General features: G+C 38.1%; 2 protein-coding genes across 2 annotated transcripts; one reads left to right on the top strand and one right to left on the bottom strand.

Moving 5' to 3' along the window:
• Window positions 1-2,343: 2,343 nt before the first annotated feature.
• LOC108683342 (zinc transporter 4-like) lies at window positions 2,344-9,241 on the top strand. Its single transcript, XM_018172648.1, has 5 exons — window positions 2,344-2,395; window positions 3,134-3,201; window positions 5,483-5,645; window positions 7,870-8,026; window positions 9,022-9,241. Exons 1-5 carry the CDS (start codon window positions 2,344-2,346, stop codon window positions 9,239-9,241), a joined length of 660 nt encoding a protein of 219 aa, XP_018028137.1.
• Window positions 9,242-14,964: 5,723 nt separating this feature from the next.
• LOC108683358 (prostaglandin reductase 1) lies at window positions 14,965-23,907 on the bottom strand. Its single transcript, XM_018172671.2, has 9 exons — window positions 23,727-23,907; window positions 21,125-21,221; window positions 20,564-20,666; window positions 19,574-19,753; window positions 18,738-18,856; window positions 17,174-17,325; window positions 16,634-16,745; window positions 16,031-16,149; window positions 14,965-15,703 (listed from the first exon to the last, which is right to left on the bottom strand). The coding sequence occupies exons 1-9, from the start codon at window positions 23,802-23,804 to the stop codon at window positions 15,593-15,595; spliced, it is 1,071 nt and encodes a 356-aa protein (XP_018028160.1). The 5' UTR covers window positions 23,805-23,907; the 3' UTR covers window positions 14,965-15,592.
• Window positions 23,908-24,071: the final 164 nt, after the last annotated feature.

Below are 24,071 nucleotides of genomic sequence, written 5' to 3' on the forward strand. Positions count from 1 at the left end.
TCTATAATGGGACAACTGTCGCTAATATTTCACGAGCTTCTATCTAACTTTTCACACTTTCAGGGACTTAAACTGTAAAGTTCATCCATAATCTCTAAAAGTACTTCCATCAAAGGCTTTTGTCTGAAAAAAGGGCAAATGTTAATTTTCTTTGCCGACTGTTAACACCACAGTACAGCGGTAAAAAACGAATTTATTTTCAAGCTCTCGAATTAAATAATTTTAATAATTAAATAAATAATTAATATAATAATAATAATTAAATAATATTGATATCAGTGGAAAAATTAGGGCGGTTATGCTACTTAAAGGTTGGTATGAGCAGTGGGATAAGATAAAATTGAAATTTGAATGCATCGCACGCCACGAATTTACAGATATTCGACTGTAATCATCATTATATAATAATATCTCTATGAATTTAATTCCGGCGACGTATTCATCAAGTAGAAAACTCACCAAATACATTTTATGTTATAATTAAAGTCTTCTACAGTAACTCTCGCTCATCGACATTGCAACATTTTCTTCTCCTTTTCTCATGATCTCATAAGGCTGATCCAAGCAGCGCAGCCAGTGACACGATTTAACTCTGAGTTGGGACACTAAACTCTAGTGACAAGTAGAACTCGGGACTGTGAGCAGCGCGGGGCCGACGCTAGTGAGAGTAGATCTCGGGACTGTGAGCAGCGTGGGGTCAACGCTAGTGAGAGTAGATCTCGGGACTGTGAGCAGCGTGGGGTCAACTCTAGTGATAGTAGATCACGGGACTGTGAGCAGCGTGGGGTCAACTCTAGTGAGAGTAGATCTCGGGACTGTGAGCAGCGCGAGGGTCAACTCTAGTGGTAGTAGATCTCGGGACTGTGAGCAGTGCGGGGGTCAACTCTAGTGGTAGTAGATCTCGGGACTGTGAGCAGCGCGGGGGTCAACTCTAGTGGTAGTTGATCTCGGGACTGTGAGCAGCGCGGGGGTCAACTCTAGTGGTAGTTGATCTCGGATCTGTGAGCAGCGCGGGGGTCAACTCTAGTGGTAGTAGATCTCGGGACTGTGAGCAGCGCAGGGGCCAACTCTAGTAGTAGTAGATCTCGGGACTGTGAGCAGCGCGGGCTAACTCTAGTGATAGTGGATCACGGGACTGTGAGCACGAAAGACTTTGCAGAATGATACTAATTGTGGACCAATTGCTAAATAATTTATTTCAAGATTATTGAATCGCGTTATATATTCAGCTCAGCCGAGACCGCTTTAAGAAGGCAACATTATCCGTTCTCTGTTAGTCTCATTTGATCAAAGTAGGCAGCTCGGAAATGAGAAAAAGGGAAACGAAATTTCTATGTTGAAAATTCTTAAGAACTCAAAGAAATTGGAGTTGACTTTCATTCAGTAGCCGTCGCTGGCCATTTTACTCGCTGTTTGAGGTTTTGACAAAAAAAAATATTTTAAAAACTTGGGGATAAGGAAAGTGAGAGAAATAAAATAGTAAAATATAAGCGATTTTATGGAGATTTTTTCCAAAATCATGCATAAACAAAGCAACCAATCAGGTTCACCTGTACACTTCATTTAATGAGGCAATATGAAAAATACTTTTTCAAAGAGAGTTACTTTAAATGAAGAGTTTTACCTTAAAGTAACACTATTCACTAGTTGGAACTGAAGGTCATGAAGGCTTCAAATTTATTTTAATAAAGAGTGTTAATAGTTACTCTCAAAGAGTGTTTCTCTCATAAGTACTCAAAAAATTTTTGAAAATACTTTTTATGAAATTGAATTTCATTCGTGATATGGAATTTTCAAATTATAATACACTGGAGAAGCTTTCCTCTAAGATTTCTCAGAGGAACCGATTTTTTTAATCTAGACTTCAAAACCGAACTTTTTCGAGTTCAAAACCGAGTTAAATTTTCAATTTAGAGTTTAAACGGCGCTAATTTTTTGATTTAGAGATCTAAACCGAGCATAATTTAATTTAGAGTTTAAACCGAGCTTTTTTTTTCTTTAAGGATTAAAAGACACCAAGCATAATCTAAGTCATTCGTGTAGAATGCTCGCATCTCTTTAACTTTTGTAAAATATAGTCTTAAAACTCAATAATTTACCATAGAGTAATTTACATTAATGATACAACTAAAATAAAGGGGCCATTTTGGGACTATATGTAGTTCAAATATATATTACTATCTTCTTGTAAAACAAGGAGATAGTAATATTCTCGTTTCTGATTGTTCTAATTAAACCACGCTCGGATGTAAAAAGAACCTCGTATACGTAATTTTTCAACGTTTTCTAGTATTTTACCGGACATCAAATCGTGTGCAACTTAGGGCTCCAGTAACACGTATCATGACGTCAACAGCTCCTAAGCGCTGTCCCCGAGATGATCCAGTACTATCAGGTATGTATTTTATACAGAAATTACATTATTACATATTATTACATTATGCATTACATAATTACATATTATTACATTATACAGAATTATTATACATCGCAGAAGTATATATAATCTTCAGTGAATGTTGTTAGTTTCCTAACGACAAATCATTTACTATATCATCAACTACTTGATTTTTACGGCGGTTTCTCTTTTACACAACACCACACGCACGAACGTGGATATTACCATTAATTTTGCATTCATTAGAGAAACAATTCAATATACATAGTCATTTAAATTTAATATGCCCAGTCGCATGCAGCATAATTTTTGCAGTAGAATTGTTGCAGTAGTATTGTTGCAATAGTATTGTTGCAATAGTATAGTTGCAGTAGTATTATTGCAGTTGTAATGTTGCAGTAGTATTGTTACAGTAGTATTGTTGCTGTATTATTGCTGCAGTAGTATTGTTGCAAAGCAAAATCAGAGAGATTTCCATACGCCATTAATGTAATTATTCCTGCCTTCACCTTACCATCAAGCGCCAATTTTACTAAACCAATAACTTTCACTCCTTGTCTGATATTCATATTTTATGAAAACGTTACACTGAAAGTTACATTTCTCCTCTCGAGTTTAATAAATCTTCATCACGTATGTCAATCGTACGTATCACTTTCAAGTTTTGATAGCACAAAGTTTATTCAATAATGCTGTAATATTTTTAAAGTTTCTTCGAGTTTTGTCTGTCATCAGAAGAAGGCCGAGGTTCACGTGATGAAACGACGTCCGAGTCTGACGCTGAGTCCGACGAGAGTCGTGAGGTGAGAGCTTCAATAATTCAATACTTTCATTAATCTGCTTCTACTTAGATACTAAAAAAATTAGAATATAAAAATTCATCACCGAAGAAAGGTAATTTTTTTAACAATAAATAATCGCTTTAATTTAATTGAAAGTGAAAAAGTCATTTTGTTAAAAAGTTATAATAATTTGGTTTAGATTCATTCAACAATAATAATCTACTTACCGTAAAATTTAATAGATAAGCGTTTACTGTTAAAAAGATCAATTTTTTGACAGGTATGAGTGGTGAAAGTCATTAGAACGAAAGTGATTTTCCTAATTTTGATGACACGATCGCTGGCTCCTAACCGCCATAATGAATAATTTATCGGTTCGCACTGTCTTTCACTAAGTGTTTTAAACTAATTTATTTTATAAAAAAGATTTCCCAGAGGGCCGAGCTATCACACAACAATTAAACTATGACAAACACGTATTTTACTATAGAAATAATCCATGTCTTTTGTTCGACATACTTAGGAATTGAATAATATCCAGAGCTTGAACTAAGGTAGTAAGGTCACTTGGATACGAACGAAAACCTGGTACAACTTCCACACCAAACAGGCGTTATACCTAAATGTGAGTACTAACTGCTGCCTCAGCGACAACGCTCTGAACAAACTTGCATCGAAATTTTGACATGAGGCTGCAAACTTACCATGGCAGTTCGGAAGCAATAAGCGAACAGTTGACGCGACTATTAATATCCGACTGATAATTACTTCGTTCAATAAAATTTTAAGAGTAGTGGATAGAATGAAGGAATAGCGATTGATGCATCGTTAGACATCAACTGTTAAAAAAAATTAGCTGAGCATTAAGTTATTTTTACAGGCTTTTCATCCAGACTGAAGCTCTCTATGCTCGAAAGGTTGTGCATCAGAACTCTCTAAGATTCACATCAGAACTCTGTTAGATTCACATCAGAAACTCTTTTAGATTCACATCAGAACTCTTTTAGATTCACATCAGAACTCTCTTAGATTCACATCAGAACTTTCTTAAATTCACATCAGAATTCTCTTAGATTCACATCAGAAGTCTTTTAGATTCACATCAGAACTCTCTTAGATTAACATCAGAACTCTCTTAGATTCACATCAGAACTCTTTTAGATTCATATCAGAACTCTCTTAGATTCACATCAGAACTCTTTTAGATTCACATCAGAACTCTCGTAGATTCACATCAGAACTCTTTTAGATTCAAGAACTCTCTTAGATTCACATCAGAACTCTTTTAGATTCATATCAGAACTCTCTTAAATTCACATCAGAACTCTTTTAGATTCACATCAGAACTCTCTTAGATTCACATCAAAACTCTCGTAGATTCACATCAGAACTCTTTCAGATTCACATCATAACTCTTTTATATTCACATCAGAACTCTTTTAGATTCTCATCAGAAATCTCTTAGATTCACACGACAATTCATTTGTTCCTCATCATCCACCATCAATGTTATGTGTTATTGCTTTTGGTATCTTGACCTTGAGTTATTAATTCAGTTCCGTTACCTCCTGCTGGCCATTATTATTATGTAATTATAATGTGTACCTCACCCGTCCCACCCTCCCCCGGGGCACATTATCATTTGCACGATTTTCAGGAAGGCCTATTGCTCCTCTTCAGGTGCCTCGTAATATTTCCGATATCGCCAGGTGTAAATTACCTAGCCCCATCCTACCGAAAAGTCATATTTCATTTGCACCATTTCCAGGTGAACTTCACCCTGTCGTACCCTGTCACCCTATCGTACCCTGTCACCCTATCGTACCCTGTCGTACCTTGTCACTTTATCGCACCCTGTCACCCTATCGTACTCTGCCGTACCTTGTCACTTTATCACACCCTGTCACCCTATCGTACTCTGCCGTACCTTGTCACTTTATCACACCCTGTCACCAATGACGGATGTTTGATTATGCTAGGTGTTGATGTTTTATTATGACAGATGTTTGATTATGACGGATGTTTGATTATGATAGTTGTTAATGTTTGATTATAATCTTAATAAAAATTATTTTGCAGATGCTCTACGGATATTTCATCACATACTCGTGACTCAAAAATACCATGTACATGTTTCATTACAGGCTGCGTTGCATGGCATATTTGCCATGGTAATTTGAATTTAAATCAAGAGAGAATTATACAGAGAGAGATAAAAAAAGACGTCTGACGAAGGAATTGAACAAATGCCTGGATATGAACAAGAAATTGCTGTTATTTAAAAAGAAATGCTTGGCATCAGGTGCTGCAGGCAGCAGGCAGCCAGTTCTCTGGCAGTCTGGCAGTGCTGTTTGACTGCGGTCACTTGCTCTGCGACGTCTGTGGTCTGCTGGCAGTGTTGGCTGCTTCCAGGGTGGCTGCCAGATCTCCCACTCCTGTCATGACATTCGGCTTCCAACGGGCAGGTCTGCTTCAAGTATTTTTGCTAACAAGAATAGTAATAGTAATAGTGGTTGAAAAGTTTTCTATAATTTCATAGTCTAGAAATCGGACAAGGTTAAGTTTCCTTTTTATTTCCACAGCAGTTACAGTTAATATAGAAATGAGAATTTAATTTTGAAAAAGCAATATTTATAGCTCCCCAAAAAATGAATTATGTATTCGATTCAAGTTTAAAAACTCAATGATTAATTTCAATTTCATTGCTATTGCATCATTCATTGGAATTTGAACGTTCAACGTACTAGAGATAAGGAAGCTCTTGCATTTATCATTTTTGTGAAGTGTGTTATTGTGTGCAACGTGTAATGTGCAGGGTGTCATGGTGTGTAACGCGGAATGTTCAGGGTGTTATTGTGTGTAACGTGTAATGTGCCGGGTGTTATTTTGTTAAGATCCTAATGTGTGAATAAATCGTGTTTGTGCAATGAATAAATGTGTGCACTGTATTGTGGAAACTTAGTACCAATATTTTCGGTGCATGCATCTCTGCTTGTCGTTTGTATGTACGCCTGGTGCGTGCTGGACTGTAATTCAAGAAACCGAACATTGACCAATATGATACTTAATTGTGATAGTTGTAATATTCAGTCAATCCTTAATGATCGTCATTTAATAATATTAGTTGCGTGCTTGGAAATTAACTTAAACTATTTCATTTTTAATTTATGAATTGTAAGTGCTGATGAGCCCAGACTTACAATCAAAGCTTAACTGGCGCTGCCAAGACGGAAGAAGTAATGGAATATTAGAATGAATAAAATGGTTCAACAAAATAGATAGGGCAACGAACCTCACTGCAGAGCTTGGTCGTAAATTTAACGACCCGAAAATTATTGATTGATTACGAAGTGAATAAATAATTTAGTGATTGATTCGGATTGTGATTGATTACTAAGTGAAAAATTGCAGGGTTGTTTACGGTAAAGTCGAATTTCAAGAGGACTGTGGTATCGAAAGTTTACAATATTACAATAATTAACGTTGATCATTGCTGGCTGTAGATGAAGTACTAATATGATACATTTATTTGAAAATTTATCTATTGCATTTGTTAACAAATATCTTTATGTTAGTGGTGACTTGGCTGGCTATAAAAGATATTCAGTGATTCTCCAGCTTCAGACACTTGTCGGCGCAATTTGTGCAATTATTTCTTCATCTAAAACGTCTTGCCTTTATTCTGATGTCTGTGTAATTAAGTAGGCTCAATGAAGAATCAATGATGACTGAAGATGAGCGAGCAGTAGCAGCAATAATCGCTGGCCCACAGATGCAACCGGGTCCGTTGGGGATATCATTGGGGTTGCAGAGGATCTCAGGATCATCATTTGCAAGACGTGTCGGGTTAAAAGATCCGAGTAGGATGTGGAGGGTACGATTTGCCAACAATAAGAGTCGACGAGATGAGAGAGATGCTTCTCAGTTGTGCAGGTTGCGGCTGCCATGATACATGAACGACTTTGATTTGTGCTGTGTAGCTTTTGGCAGTCAAAGTCAATGATTATTGTGATAGTAGAATTTTGATGCCATATATAGATATCAATTTTCGATGAATAAATGAATCCAAGGCGAGTTATTTTACTCTGAGATTCATTATAAAAATCTTTTTGATTGAAGCTGATAAACAATGATAGATCTAGATCGAATGAGAAGCTCAAAATATAAGCTATTGTTACCATACCTAAACTATGAATTTTTTCTGTGGTGGCTATATCCAGCAAAATGTGTGTGCTCTGAGATGAGCCTGCTAAGCAAAAATGATCTTGTTCACTATTCATTCAGAAACTCAGCCAATACAAACAAAAACAATTATTAAAAATGATTTTTACGGCAGGCCTTCTTATTTGTAATGAGAATGTGTTATTCGGATGTCAATATAACTTAAAAAGACCTGCTTTCAGAAAATATTGCAATCTTAGTTTCAAACCTTGAATTTTCTAAATCCCAAGTACGAGCTGTTCTGTATTGGAACGAGACAAGTTTGTCTGTTTATTCTTCTAGTTCCGCAATACTGATATTTTTCGGGAACAATAAATATTTTGCGTGTTGTGCAGAGGTTGTGTGCACATATGTTGTGCAGAGGTTGTGTGCACATATGTTGTGCAGAGGTTGTGTGCACATATGTTGTGCAGAGGTTGTAGTGTGCACGTATGTTGTGCAGAGGTTGTATGCACGTATGTTGTGCAGAGGTTGTGTGCAGTCTGGTAAGCGTACAGCAGACATGGCTGGTGTGCGGGCTGCTGGTCTACGCGGCGGCGGCTCGTGTGGCGTCTCTGCACTACGAAGATCTTGATCCTGATCTCATGATCGTCTCTGCACTGCTCGGCTTTGCAGGGAATCTATTGTAAGTGATCATCAGATAATGACATTTGTGATAATCTTGAAATGATATTCTTAACCTCGCTCTACTTGGATCGATTGATTTTTTCGAAAATATTTGTTGTGTTAATCTCAATGTGATTTTAAGTGATTGGAAAACTCCCTCTTTCCATCCGCCATCACCTGTCAAGTTAGTTCATCACTTCGCCTCACAAGACGCACTCGCCTCCATTGTTGACTTCTATTTATTGAACCTCCATGGAAGCCTATTAGTTAATTCTGAACATTCAACCCTATGTAATCCTTGATTTTTTAAATATATTTTGTCCCTCCAGTTTAGTCAAGTTGTATCAATAATGAATGATAGCGAAATTTGAGCTTTGCTCTGATTTTGGAAAAATTAGGCTTCAGAGAGAAAGTAAAATTAGAGATACAGACAGAAATATTGTTAATGGGAAAAATTAATATTTTTATCAAGATGTAATAGAAATAAGAACCAAATTTCATTGGATGTTTAAAAAAATCCCCTCAAGATGAAATTTCATGCTACGGTACTTCGCGATAAAGAATGTGATACACATTTTGATCAGGAAATTTCTAGTTATTATTGGTGGAAGATACTTCATAACGCTTGGAAAGATTTCCTAGATATGCATCCGTTGGTGTTGAAGAGCAATCAAAGGCAATAAAATGATAGAAAAAAATGTACCGTAGATCCGTCCGACTTAAAACGCCATGTCGGCATATTGGCTGCTGGGTGTCAGCTTATTGAATTTAGGGCAGGCGTAACTTTATTGCTGCTTCGAAAGTTGCCCTAGTGAACGTTTTTACCCTCAAGGTCTGAGGCCGCTTGGCTTGAATAAAATACGCGTCAAGCAAAAGAACTGCCAGTATTGTAAGAGCACAAACACATTCATGTAATTTGGTGATAAATTAACTACGAATTAAATGTTCCATCTAGAATTTCTCCAACAGAATAATCTTACTCCTTCGTGGGGAAATACGCCCGTTTTGCACAAGAAAATTACCCCGGATTTCGTCCTCCTACAAGTTTTCACATGCAACAAAATTTGACCAAAAAACGCCGTTCTTCGGCGTTGGTGGAACGAACAGCAGAAGGCCGACACGGGCGCCGCTGCTGCGCGTGTCGCTCCTGCACGCATACGGCGACGTGACGTTGACGGCAAGTGTCTTGGTGGCGGCTCTGGTCATCAGGGTTCAGGTGGGACTGGGGCAATGAATGACAGAAGTTCTAGGTTTCAGTAGTAAAATTAAATCAAAGATCAACTCATCGTATCATAAAACTCATTTTAGGATTTGAAATATCTTACCAGCGAAAAATACAGAATACGTATTCTACCGCTTGATGAGGACTGGGGAAATGTGTGACAGAAGTTTTAGGAGGTTTCAGTGGTAAAATTAAATCAAAGATCAACTCATCGTGTCCTAAAACTTATTTTTAGATTTGAAATATCTTACCAGCATAAAAATGAGGAATGCTTATTTTACCGTTTGAAAAAACACTTGAATTCAGCATCCCAAATTTTGTCAGCCGACATGGAAGCTGCTGGATCCTGTGCTGACAATCCTGAGCTGCGGCATCGTGCTGACCAGCACACTGCCAGCACTCAAGCAAATCCTTTTGGTGAGGCGAGCGAATTGCTAGCTCGTAATTTTTAATCACATTGTTTGTGCATTTATGAAATTTAAAAGCGAAGAAAACTCCACAAAAATTCAGCATTTCTCTATTGAAAACGTTTCGGAGACCAGCTCCATCGTCAGTTCGATAAATCTAGAACACAAATACAGTCAGAAAATGAATAAAGTTGGGAGTCATAAGAAAAACAACAAAAGCAACAGAAGTTAAAACCTAAATTTACAGGCAAAGGGCAGAATAATAAAGAAATACCTATCTATTCACAATTTCTAATGGATAAGAACTGTAGGCAGCATTTAAACTAGGCTTCTCTTTAAAAATATACAATGATTCTAAAATGCGCAGATCGGAAGCACCAGAACTATAAGCTAAAATCTTAAAGTCAGTGTCGGACACCGGAACGTTGCACTGTTCGGCGTGAGTGCGCACAGCCGAATGAGGAGGGCGCGATAGTAACTGCCCAGTCCTATAACTCCTATCTTTATGCTCAGCGACCCTAGTGTAAAGGTTGCGTGCCGTCATTCCGACATACGCAGATGCACATCGTGCACAACTAAATTTATAAACTAGGGACGATCGCATGTGAGAAGGGAGGATATCTTTGTACCTAAAAAACGAACCTATTTTGAAATTGTTAACCGGTAAGATACAAAGATTAATGTCCGGAAAGTATTTCATAAACAAATTTTTTAATTCTCTTGACATAACTTCGGACGCATGGCCGAAGTATGGAAAAGAACAGTAAACCACTTTTCTACTATCAGGCTCTGGAACAACTTCACTGTATTGCTTAGACATGAATTTCTTAATCTGGGTAAACACCAGGCCAGAAGGAAATCCATTAAGCGAGAAGACGTTGCGCAAAAATTCAAATTCAGAATGCATGGCATGGAAAGTCGAGCATATACGGAAGCCACGGTGTAATAGTGTTTGAAGCCCGTTTAACTTGAATCTAGAAGAACGTATCTTACTGGTTAACAATTTTAAAATAGGTTCATTTTTTAGGTACAAAGATATCCTCCCTTCTCACATGCGATCGTCCCTAGTTTATAAATTTAGTTGTGCACGATGTGCATCTGCGTACGTCGGAATGACGGCACGCAACCTTTACACTAGGGTCGCTGAGCATAAAGATAGGAGTTATAGGACTGGGCAGTTACTATCGCGCCCTCCTCATTCGGCTGTGCGCACTCACGCCGAACAGTGCAACGTTCCGGTGTCCGACACTGACTTTAAGATTTTAGCTTATAGTTCTGGTGCTTCCGATCTGCGCATTTTAGAATCATTGTATATTTTTAAAGAGAAGCCTAGTTTAAATGCTGCCTACACTTCTTATCCATTAGAAATTATGAATAGATAGGTATTTCTTTATTATTCTGCCCTTTGCCTGTAAATTTTGGTTTTAACTTCTGTTGTTTTTGTTGTTTTTCTTATGACTCCCAACTTTATTCATTTTCTGACTGTATTTGTGTTCTAGATTTATCGAACTGACGATGGAGCTGGTCTCCGAAACGTTTTCAATAGAGAAATGCTGAATTTTTGTGGAGTTTTCTTCGCTTTTAAATTTCTAGTGAATCTGCGATTCAAGCAATCTAGTGACACTATTACTTGTGCATTTATTGTTTACATAGTTAGCGTTATTCCTGTTGTTAAGGGGACCGGCTACCCTAAAATTTTCAATTTTGTCGTTTTCCGGTTTTTATACTCATCTTAAAGCTGGAATTCTCCTCTTTCCAATGGTATCACTGCCATCTCTCTACGTGAATATTTACGTTCATGACGGCTCTTTAAACGGAGGCGGGTGGGAGAGTTAGGGGGGGGGGGGAATTCCTTAACAAATAGAACCTACGTAATTCAACAGTGAAGACTACATATGTTGCTGTATCTGGCAACTGACTTCAGTTACCCTCCTAACTTCGTACGGAGGGTTGCGCTACGAGTTGCTGCTGGCATCCTTGAGTGGACTAAGCAACAAGAAGCCTTTACGTTGGTATCCATGCTACATTGAGTGCCTATTTCGAGGCATGCGGGACTTTGTCGAGCTGTCCTGGAAAGTTCAACTTATTGAACTTACTGTCACGGAAAACCTATCTCCTCCTACAGTTTTCAAGCTACAGCAATGAGAGTTATATCATTCGATTTGTAAAAACTTTATCTATCGACGTGGCCATCGCTTTTTTTGAATTTGTGCATGGTTCGTCTTATATATGGGGGAGAAGGGGGGAGGGGGTGAAAAAAGTGAAAAAATGGGAAAAACGCGCATTAAAAAAAATATGGGGAAAATGAAAAAAGCGATGGCCACGTCGATAGATATGGTCTTTACGAATCGAATGATATGTGTCTGGATGTTGTAGGACGATATTTGTAGGAGGAGATCGATTTTCTGTAGTACCCCTTTTTAGCCGTTTTCTATGAATTTCACGTTTTCTATCAATTTTTCGAAAAATTCATACGAACAAAATGTTATTTTTTTTACATTTTACGTATGTATGTGAAGTTTCATGATGATCGGATGATAACTGTAGGAGTTTTTTGGGGGGGTAGCCGGTCCCCTTAAGCATTACGACGCGCAGTGTTCATGTAGCTTGCCTAACAGGCTAACATATACATTTAACCAAGGTTCTCACTCTGAATCTTTGTAAGTAACTTGAGAATTTTATTCAATATTCGTATGTGTTTAATTTGTTATAATTTCATTTACTGTTTATCCTCCTTGCATTCTTGTCTAACATTTTTCATGCCTGATGAAGCACGTACTGTTGGAATGATGCCATGCATAACCAGGAGCAAAGTAAATATGCCCAACTCGTTAGGAGAAAGGTATAGATGACCAGCACAAGGAACAAAGTATAGATGTCTAACACAGAAACATAATAAATTATGTCCCAAATAGAACAAGTTACCTTTACTAGATAATTGCTACCGTCAAAACCACATATATACTGTAACTCAGTAATCTCACACTGCGGTCCAGGTGCTGCTGGAAGGCTGCCCAGCTGTCGTGTCCATGGCTGGTGTGCTGGAGGCGCTCGCTGGGGTGGCGGGGGTGAGGCGCGTTGAGGCCGTACAGGTCTGGGCGCTGAACTTCGACGTTAACGCCGCGGCTGTGAGACTTCAAATAGGTCAAGAAAAACATAAAAAACAGAAAACAATCGCTGAATAGCTTAGACTTGATTTTTAATAATTTATTATTTACGATGTTCAAGATTTTATGTCATTTTTTGCCTTTGTAATCGAGGAAAGTGCTCGAATAATAATGATGTAACATAGGTGATGTTTTATGAATAAATAATATGAGGGACAGGATTTCATAATCATGTATTTACATGAACTTATTTAAGAAGAGTATACACGATTTTCAGGGCTATGTGGATACACTCCGTAAATGCAAGCATTTTTCTAATTGTAACGCCAGTAATTACAATCACTCAGGCTGGAATTATATCACAGATCTCATTTGTTACAGACCCACTCAGCGACTACGAGGTGGTACAGAGGAGCGCGGTGCAGCTACTGCAGCGGCGGTACTCTGTGCAGCACTGCACGGTGCAGGTGCAGCGCTACCGCAAGCCAATACCTTCCCCTGTGCTGATATGAGCTGCCGGAGCTCTAAACCACGCAAACTTTATTCTTACAACAGTTTAATTATTTATAGTTTCAAGACATATTCTTTCATGCAAAAAAAGTAGAAAAATCACGTTCAGAATAAACTCGAGAATATATAATTCTGATTCTTTCGTCTTCTAGGCTGGATTGATTCCGATGAATTGTATTTGAAGGTCGTGCCAGCTCAACAAAAAGGCTGGAATTTTGACTTTAAGCCATTAAGTCCAATTACACCGAACGGAGATTTCGACAAAAATTTAATTATACTTCAGGATAAAGAGCAGAATATTTTAACACGTTTTTCTTAGCTTAGCTTCGCGTTTGTTTGTTTGTTTAGTTGTGTGCTTTTCGCTTTAATCATAAATCTGCCCGACACACGTTTTTTTGGGGCGAACAATAATTTATTTTCTACTTTTTAGTCCACAAGAAAAACGTGGTTTTTTAAAAAGTTTTTTTTAAGTTATTTATTTTTTCTATTATTTAGTCCACAAGAAAAACGTGGTTTTTTAAAAAGTTTTTTTTTAAGTATTTTATTTCAGAAATATCTAAACACCGATGATGAGCTAGACGGGAATGTCGAACAGGAGACTGGCTCGAGAGCCATGATTAGCCGTCACCTCAGCCCACGTCAGTCGCGCTTTGAAGTTAGGTTTATGCGCCCGCACTTTGAAACTGAGCCCGCGTGGCTTCGGTAGCTTTCAATGCCTAGAGAGTAGAGAGTTGCTCCATAACTTGGATATCAGTAATATTTGATCTTGATTATACCTAGTTAATTACATAAGCAATAAAATAAAGTTCTGGACATTTCCCAAAAGCGGTGAATGTGCTTATTGAATGCATGAGGACATAATGAGGAATGCTTGAGGTCGTAATACTCAATCACGCGAATTGATGGTGATAATTAACCTAATTTAGAGTACAGCTAATTAAAGAGTTGTCTTAAAAATTCCAAGTTTTTAATAAATAGTGTTTTTTCAACATTGAGCATTTACCTTTTTAGTTTGACAATTTTTCCGAAAAATCTGAAAGCTAGAAGCTATAATCGTAATTGGTTAACCAAAAAGACGATCACCAAGCGGCTGAGATGGTTTTCTGGAGATACTTTATTTAAATTTCGAATTTTTGATTTGAATATGATTTTTTTCAGTATCGCTAACGGATGAGTTCTGTACCATATTTCCAAAACTAATTATTAATAAAGAAATCCCCAATAGCTAAAACCCTAAATTTCCCTTCTAACTCACCCAAATAAAGCATTGTCGTCGCATTCTTCCGTCTATAACATCTTGGAGGCTTCGATCGCTTTGGTTCCGCAATAAACCAAAGGTTGATGAGATGTTGGGAACCATAGATTCTAGCATCAAACATTGTTATTGACCACCTCAATGTCTGAGTGAGGATTTCCCTACCAACTACAATTTCGTGCAATATTTGTAGTTAAAACATGCCACGTGCGATTTTCGACCATTAATACATGGTTTCTTGACCTATACTCAACGAGTATTCAACTGTGTTCTTATGATACATATCTACGTAGAATTCAAAAAGAATTACGAAAACTTTAACACAGTTAAATTAATGGAAAATTAAAACCGGTTGCAGCCGGCGTCGCTTAGTTCACTAATTATCAAAGTTCCATTTCGATATTGTCTATTGAAAAAGGTCTAGATAAATTAAAATTGGGGAAGTGAAATGCTAAGATTATTCGAAATTGTATGTTCACAAAAATACGTATTACATCAGTTCATGTGTTAATGGTTACTCCGGCACAATCTTGGATGAACAAAAAAGAGAATCTAACAACAACAAAGTTCGTATGTAATAAATACTTAAGACACCATCGAAGCAATATGATGTAGTATATTGAAATCGTATAAATGGCAGACAAAGGTGTCACTCAGATCGAGTTCTCAACAGGACCAAACTAAAAAATTCCTGAAGTTCATGACGCCTTCAACTTGAAAAACTTTTCCGGTCAAACACTCGATCGAATTCAGCCTGGCTTCTAGAATATCAATTAATATTAATGGTTTAAACGGTACATGAGAAATCTAAACTCGTTTGGGTTCTGGTGTCGATTATATCCTCCTCGCTGATGAAGCAACAGGAAAGACTTCCAAACAACATGCGATTCGCTAGAAATGTCCTTTTTTAAATTTGATGACTTGGCAGGGTTTCATGCCCAATTTCAAAATTGTTTGTCTGCATATGTAATTAGCCTTAGATAGCTTATGCGGTTATCTGTGGAGGTAGTCACTTCATAGATATTGGCTTCGAGAATGGCAGCAACCGTTAAGATACATCAGACGCTAACAAACTTCCCGGACTTCAGAACTGGACGACGGTTTTGCCGATGTTGTCTCCTCTGAAGAGACCGATGAAAGCTTCAGGCATGTTGTCGAATCCTTCGATGACAGTCTCGTTGTACTTCAGCTTGCCCTGCCGCATGAGATAGTGGATCAACGTTACAGGCGGAACTCGTTAAGTAAAAAATACGCATGGAGATGCGCGTAAAGCTAAACCTCCAGTCAAGAGATACAATAACATGTATCAATGTATAACATATCAACAAATATATTGGTAAAAACTTCAACAGTGAACATTTACTTCGATGGATAATGAGCAGGGAAAAATAATGTGTTAATATGCAGCCCCATGTGGCCAGCTTACTAATGACATATTCTGCTAGTCAGATGGTTCCATTAAGCTAGCTGACTTAGTCCATCTTATACTGAACTACATGAGCCAGCAGATTATTTCCCTCACCTCCTGGATCCATTGAGCCAGTTGCCCGATTCCTTCCATCCATCTTGGCGCCCATCGCGTCACGATGAATCCTTCAGTCCTGATCTGCTTGGGGATCAGCCAGCCTGGGTCCAGAGGAGCTGCCGAGTACAGTTCCCATCAATGGAGGAGGAAACTACGGTCGTTCTCAAGAAAACTTATTGTTTTAACGTTCAACGAATTTTTCATAAATTCAAAAACCGTAAATTGTGATTAATGATGTAAAGCAATTAATGAATGATGGAAATAGAAATAGCATAGGATTGAAGGATCTACTTGTTTCACTGATGGAGGATCAATGACTGAAGTGATGCACAAGTACAAAAAAATATAGTGACTGAAAGAAATTAGTACAAACACACGAGTCATTTCTCATTGGAAAAGATAGAGTGATGGATGATAATAGTATTTTACTTGCAAAATTGAATGAATTATCAACTGAAGAGAAATTCAGCTTAGCCATTGCGATGTACAAAATATATTATTAAAGGACATATTAACGGAACTCATGGCACTCACGAACATGTAAGTTCTTTTCGCTATTTGACCATCAATAGACAAACAAACAGAACTCATGACACTCACGCGCAGTTTGTTCCCCGCGCTGTTTGTTGTAGGTGGAGATGGTCCCACAGAGCGATATTCTGCCGTACTCAGCCATGTGTGGAACCACCGCAGCAGTGAAGTCTCCGCCCACCTCAATAAACAGAAAAGAAGGTTGTTTCAATGAGCATTGCAGCGCAGAAAAACACTCGTTTTAGTACCTCATGTCGGAGATATTTTCTATACATCCTTAACATGTTGAGAATGGCGTTGTGTTGAAATATTGTCAATAAAATGAACACCCATCAAAGAACGCGTAAAAACGGAATTTCAAGTATTCATTACGTAAATCATCGTTGCTACCGCTCGATGCAATTTGCATTCTTTATTTTTCAGTTAATAGAAATTAGAAGATGATGTAAATTACAAACAGATGATTCCTTAACATAATGCGCGCATGTCATTACGATTCAATTATACCGTGAAGATGGTGGCAAAAACTAAATGGAATGAAACTAAAAAACTAGCACCTGAAACATAAAAAGACTGGATAAATTAGTTACTGCGCAAATAAATACGCACATTATCAAAATAGCAGTTGACGCCGTCGGGGGCGGCAGCCTTGAGGACAGCACCGATGTCTTCGCTCTTGTAGTCGTGGACTTCATCGACGCCCAGCGACCTGACGTAGTCGCACTTCCTGGCGCCTCCTGCAAACGCCACCACGCGACATCCTGAAAACCAAAACACAATGTTAAAATATAATTAACCCCGGCAAAGAAATGCGAACTAATAAACTAGTAAATACCTTTATTATTGCATTTAAGTACAAGCCCATGTCCAGTGACAGCAATGGCCAAGGGTGTAAAAGATCATAAGCATCAAATATATTCGAAAAATGTTAATTAACACTAAGATAAACAGTTCGTTAATCATACTGGAAAAATTCAATAAACCAAACAATTGATTTAACACTTGATCAACTTACATTAATTTATTCTGTTTGGATTATAGAATACATAAGAAAATGCCGCAGACAGGAAGCCTCTAAGCAACCGAGTAGCAGATAATGATGCCGTAGCCAAGCACAATAATTCGGTGCTTTCGTTCATGCCCATTCATCTTTATTATTTATATTCAATTATTCTTCCTTATACTGGTCACCCACAAGGGTGATGCTGATATTTTGTTTGATTACTAATAGAATGAATAAAATTTACGTCATTATTCGGGATCTTATTATCTGTAGGGATTTTATTCGGGACTTTTTAGACAACTATGTGAAGAAAGAGATCAGAGGAGCCGATGTGCTGAATTTAGAATCAGGAGAGCGGTTGGCGATCCAGTAGCAGTGTGCGGATTCTATGCGGACATGCATTTGGGTTATGTGCAAGGAGTTGTGAGTGGAATTCAGCAACTGCAGAGGTGCGGAGAATGTTCTAGTATAGTCTTAATATCCTACTGTATCGGTTGATACTGTACCTATTCCTTTGCGTTTCTTAGGGTTGTATTAATATTGTGTTTGCTGATGTTTAATGCATCATTTTATTTTGATATCGGTGTAGGGTACTTTATCGAATTGAATGTTAAATAGACTTTGTTCTTTGTAGGGAGTCACTGTTGCCTAGACTTTGTTCTTTGCAGGGAGTCACCGTTGCCTCGACTTTGTTCTTTGTAGAGAGTAACTGTTGCCTAAGAAGCCGTTACCTACGCCTTGCCGCTCCTGTACTCTAACTTTAGTCTAGCTCTAGAATACTTAGGTTTGTGCGAAATTGTCAGCACTACTTAATATAAATGTTTCTGGAATCTGATTTTTACACTAAAGATATATGTGAGCTGCTTTTCAGATGAAAGCTCACCAATTCGTAATGCCGATTTCTTATTGCGGGATATGACGAATTTTAAGTTGTATTGACTTTTCACTAGAGTTTCCTAAATCCTCATTATTTTTTACCATTATATGGCCGAGTTTGACACGTATTTATTGAAAACATACGACAAAAAAAGCATAAAATTATCAATTCTATTTTCACCAAAATATTTTCAAGGCCCGCTCACCTCCCATTTATGCTTAACACCCTTTTTTGCTCATCTCCAATTTCTGCTCATTTCCAAGTACTGCTCATCTCCCATCACTTATTCTCACCTTTAATCTTAGCGATCTGGCAGACGGCGCTACCGACGGCCCCTGCAGCAGCGTTCACCACCACCGTCTCCCCCGCCTTGGGGCTGCACAGCTCCAGGAAGCCAAAGTATGCCGTGTTGCTGCCAGAAACAAGCAATAAAATGTAAACAAAAATTAAGATAATTGAAAGCGCGTAGAAAAATTCAAGCAACGGCTTAATTATAGCCCGGAATAAAACGGCAATGAACCTTTTGTGCTTTGCTCCGCAATTGTTTACTCGAGCCCGGATGATTCCTGTTCGTTGTGCATGTGTTATTTATATTAATTGCAAGGTTTTGTCGGTTTGGCCAGTAATTTAAGTCAAGTGATCTATTATTGTAACTTAAGAACGTACTAAACAGACACCGGAAGTGAAGTACCGTAAAATGGGGTAACTTAGACCGGCAGGGTAACTTAGACCACTTTTTGTTTTTTTTAACAAAAACCCCCACAACTCAAAAACTATTTGACATAGAAAAATTTTGTCAAGGGGCATTAAAGGCCTAATACTGAGGCTACATAACACAATAGAAAGATTTGAAAAGTTTGCATATCTAATAGGTTAAAAAATTAAAAAAAAAGTGGTCTAAGTTACCCCATTTTACGGTATTGAGAGGATACATGCAAGAGGACAAGTGGACCAGAGGATTATGTATTATAAATTCACTGAGCCCCGCTGTTTACCCACAGAGAATAATTCATGAGTATCCGACTCAGATAATCATTTTTATTTATACTAGAAAGCAAAAGAAGATATTTTCTTGTCTATAGATAATTACATGAAGCAAAAGAAGAAATTTATCCAGCCTGGGCTTTACCCAGTCATGCCCAGGATGCCGAGTGCGGCCGAGCGTCGTATGGGGCCGAAGTCTGGGAGTTTGGTGAAGGTGGACGGGTTGTGCGTGTGTTGTTTGGACACGCGTGCGTGGCTGCGCCAGCCAGGGTAGGCCAACACGTAACTCCCTACAGGGATGTCTGCGTTGCGGCTCTCGATGACTCTGTGGAAACACGGCGTATTACAGCCATCTTAACGAACTATTACGCATGTCTTCACAGTGTTGTGAACAAATGAGACCAACTGTAATGTCAGTATATACTGTCATTTGAGAAAACCAAACGATCTCTTTGCTGACACCTTAACGAACCGTAACGGATGTCTTCACAGTGTTGTGAACAAATGAGACTAACTGTAATGTCAGTATATACTGTCATTTGAGAAAACCAAGCGATCTCTTCCCTGACACGTAAACCAACTGTTATGGATGTATGTATTTGCTGTCGAGTATAAAGTACCGGTAGCTAATACGAAAGAGACATTTTATATAAATTAAAATTTGAAAATTAACTCTAAACATTGGCGAATAAAGTTTATTAACATGTCTGGGCACCGCCGCAATGGAAAAGCGTATTTTTTCGCTGAATTCACAAGCTAAAGTCAGGGCACATCAGTAATGGTCATCACAACCCTGCTCACTAACCGGTACGAAAACAGGAATCGTCATGAAGGGACCAAGTTTATGCGGGAATTCGGTAGCAGCTAGAATAATCATTCCAACGAACAGTTCAACCTAATCCAGAAACTAAACAATTTTTAGTAATCAAATGAAAAAAAGATAACGTGGTCATTAGCTACTACAGGTGAAAAATCTATGAAACGAGTAAGGAAATTATTGAGCTTCGTCAGAACGAGACCTAACTCAATGCGGGAATAGTTCATCTACTCTTGTAATTAAAGTATTTTCTTTAACTTTCAAGCCAATTTTATCGAATAATATTCTGCCGACTCAATATTATTCGTTTGGACCCACTTGGCAACCTGACTGCCGACGATGACGTCACAGGGCTTAGACATGGCGATCCTGTAGCGCATGTATGGGTCCACGCTCAGCCACTCCGCGGCGATTATGACGTCTGTAATAATAGAAATCATCAGTTCAACTTAATCATTAGATTACTAAAAAGAATTGTATACCAACGAATATATTTTAAATTCATTTAAATTACAAATAAAAATGTAAATATGAGATTAATTTAGCAACAAGTCTACATTGAAATCGCTAGGTGATTGAAGGACCTGAAACAAATTTGACGCATTTATTCGTTGATGCTAAAATTTGAGGGTTAAAAATGAGGATGAATCTACGTGCATTTGATCATATGGCCTAAAACAAAATTCAAATTACATAATCAGGAAACCGAATTATCACTAAAACTAATTGCAAAAAGGGAACAGAACTATATTTTTTGGCAGTCGTTTAGTGATTTTTTCAGTAACTAAAATGCTAAATGATAATGAGTTTTTTTCCCACTAGGAATCGAATAACGTTCTGAGTTAACAAAAATATATAGCATTATTAACAGACTCTAACCTCCATCATCACAAGGTGGAAGAATTTCCGACTTGCATTCGAAATCGGAAAGTTTGGGCAACCCTCTGCATTTATACTTCAACGTCCAAACTCGAGCCTCGACCAGTGTTGCCAGATGGGCCTTTTTCAGGCCAAATTTCGCAGATGTGGCCTTTTTTAAAGGCATTGGCCTGACAAAAAATAATTTGGCCTTTTTATCCGTTTTGGGCCTTTTTTATGAAAAGTGTAATTCCCGTTTTTTTCTGATAATTTGGTCCTTCAATTTTATCCAAAAAAAAAAACTCAAGTTCTATAGGTCGCGCGTACGGTAAGTAAGCAACCCGCAAACCTTCTAACCTGAGACTCTGTCACACGAACTCGGATGTCGGCGTTCCGGAATAAGGGTACGCACACAGTGAAAGCAGGTTTGCCCGCGCGGTCAATCTGCTCCAACCTTTCCACAAGAATGAACATAGGATAATAATGTAAGTGTTCACAGTGAAAACCTGTACGAATAGGCTTCTGTATGCTATGGTTTCAACCTGCCACAAGAATGAACATAGGATAATAATGTAAGTGTTCACAGTGAAAACCTGTACGAATAGGCTTCTGTATTCTATGGTTGTAGGCGCCAGCCTGAGCAGGTAACCAGCACGCTGGCAACCTGGCTCTCACTGTGTGCGTACCCTAATACTCAAGAAGAGCTTGTAGGTCTCTAGACAAGTTTGAACGAAATTAAGAGGCTCCACGAAGAGGTCAATGAGATCAGTACTTTCAGTACTGATTTACTACTAAACTTCAGTATTTACTAGTAAACTTGTGTACACTATCATCACCGTGAAGGTGGGCTACCTTCAATGTAAACAATTATTTTTTTGTCCCGACGCGCGTTCCAAAATATCTAAAGGTGTTATTACGTTCAAATGATTTTTATTAGAAAATACTACTAAAAATTTTTGTTTCAAACTATTTTTTGATCTAATCTTCTAGCCATAGCGAAATCAGGTTTGCTCCCATAAGTTTTCGCTAATAGAAACTGAGTATAATGGAAGCCGACCACGGACGGACACGTTAGGTTACGGTTAATCAATTAAATTTTAGTTTTTTTGAAGACGGAGAAATTAATTTTTATTTTAAACCATTTGCACGTGCAATCACGCGGAAGTGTCGTTGCCTAAAGAAGCCACATTACACGATTACCCGTGTTCAAACAACGAGTTCTAGAATGATGGGTTCATTCATCTTTGTGATTCAATGCCTAAGTATATCATGCCAGCCATTCATTCATTTTAATACTGAACGTCCTACTGAACTGAATTTTAATACTTTCTCGTCGCATGCACCAAAATTTTCGCTACCAACATACCCGACAGCGGTTCCGCAATTCCTCAGTTTTATTTGTTCCATGGGTTAACTAGTAACTACACGATGTCACGATCAGTTTACTGATTTCCGGAATGTCATGCGCACGATCATCCTTGAGGTGTTCCATTGGTTGCTAGTCTGAAATTCAGTGTTGCCAGATGGGCCTTTTTCAGGCCAAATTTCGCAGATGTGGCCTTTTTTAAAGGCATTGGCCTGACAAAAAATAATTTGGCCTTTTTATCCGTTTTGGGCCTTTTTTATGAAAAGTGTAATTCCCGTTTTTTTCTGATAATTTGGTCCTTCAATTTTATCCAAGACGAGTACACCTAAATTTAGTTTTGCCCAAGACGAATAAACTCTAATTTTGACACGTAACTGTGTCAACTCTTCGGTTTACAGGTTTAGGTGGCAACATTGGCGAGTGCCGCTCAATTCGGGCAACATTTGTGTTGAACCATGGGACTATATCCAGTTGCCGAGTGGTATAAATAACCACGGATGGCAGAGCTGAGAGCGCGTATAATCGAGTATAGTTTTCACTTCTAAATAGTAAATTCAGCACTAATTTTTGAGGTTACAGCCCTGTTTATCCATACATTCAGCCTTCTGGTGTGAGTCACTACAAAATTTCACTTTGAATAAATATAATTTACTCTTCTCCGAATTATGATAGGCAATATTTTTTTTCTACGCATTCAAAAGTTGTGACAAATTTATAGGATTGACAAATAATATATACTTTAGTCTTGCAAGCACCACATCATCTTTATACTGCAGATATGAGTTTACATTTATTTTCATTTCCGCGTATAAATATTCTACCATCAATACCACAGAACTTCGCCACTTCATTAATGTCGCCGGCCACTTCACTATGTATTTTCTTAGCAAACTGAGCCAAAACTTTCTAACGCGATCGAAAAGCTTCATAGATGTAAGGTGGCAATCGAATCCTAAATATCATAGTTCTTTACCTGTATTATACGGTTTTATTTACGGTCAGCAAGTAACGTGCAGAAACGTGCAGGCTGGAACCTGGCGGCTTATGTGGCATTGGCGGTAATTCAGCTCGTACACTTGGTGAAATTGGTGTAGTTTTTTTGCTTTATGAAAGCGTTGAGAGTAAATGCATGCCCTGCGAATGGTTAGAACTACCTTTAATTTAAGAATTTCTTATTAATTTCAAATGAGGCCTTTTGTGGCCTTTTTTGTGAGCTAAATTGGCCTTTTTCACTCGGCTCCATCTGGCAACCCTGGCCTCGACACTCGTGGACGAGCGTCTTGCTGCTTGCTGGTAGTATGGCGCACTCAAAAATAATCTACGCACGACCGACATGATTATACATTGAAACGAGTAGGTAAGCACAGTTACATGAGTATTAGGCTTCAAATTCACTGCTCAAGCTCGCTGAAAAATCCTGCAAACTGCAATGATACGAAAATATGACAATCTTTTGAGATAAGAATTTAGATCTTCTTACATCAATTGTTATGAACGCCTAAAGCGGGAATTAGGTAGGTATAATAGTTTTTAATGAATAATGAGATGATCAGATGATATAAAACGATTCAACATCGCCATTGGTATTGTCACGATGTCATT

The sequence above is a fragment of the Hyalella azteca genome, unplaced genomic scaffold, assembly GCF_000764305.2.
Source record: "Hyalella azteca isolate HAZT.00-mixed unplaced genomic scaffold, Hazt_2.0.2 contig3170, whole genome shotgun sequence".
In the NCBI taxonomy this organism is placed as follows: domain Eukaryota; kingdom Metazoa; phylum Arthropoda; class Malacostraca; order Amphipoda; family Hyalellidae; genus Hyalella; species Hyalella azteca.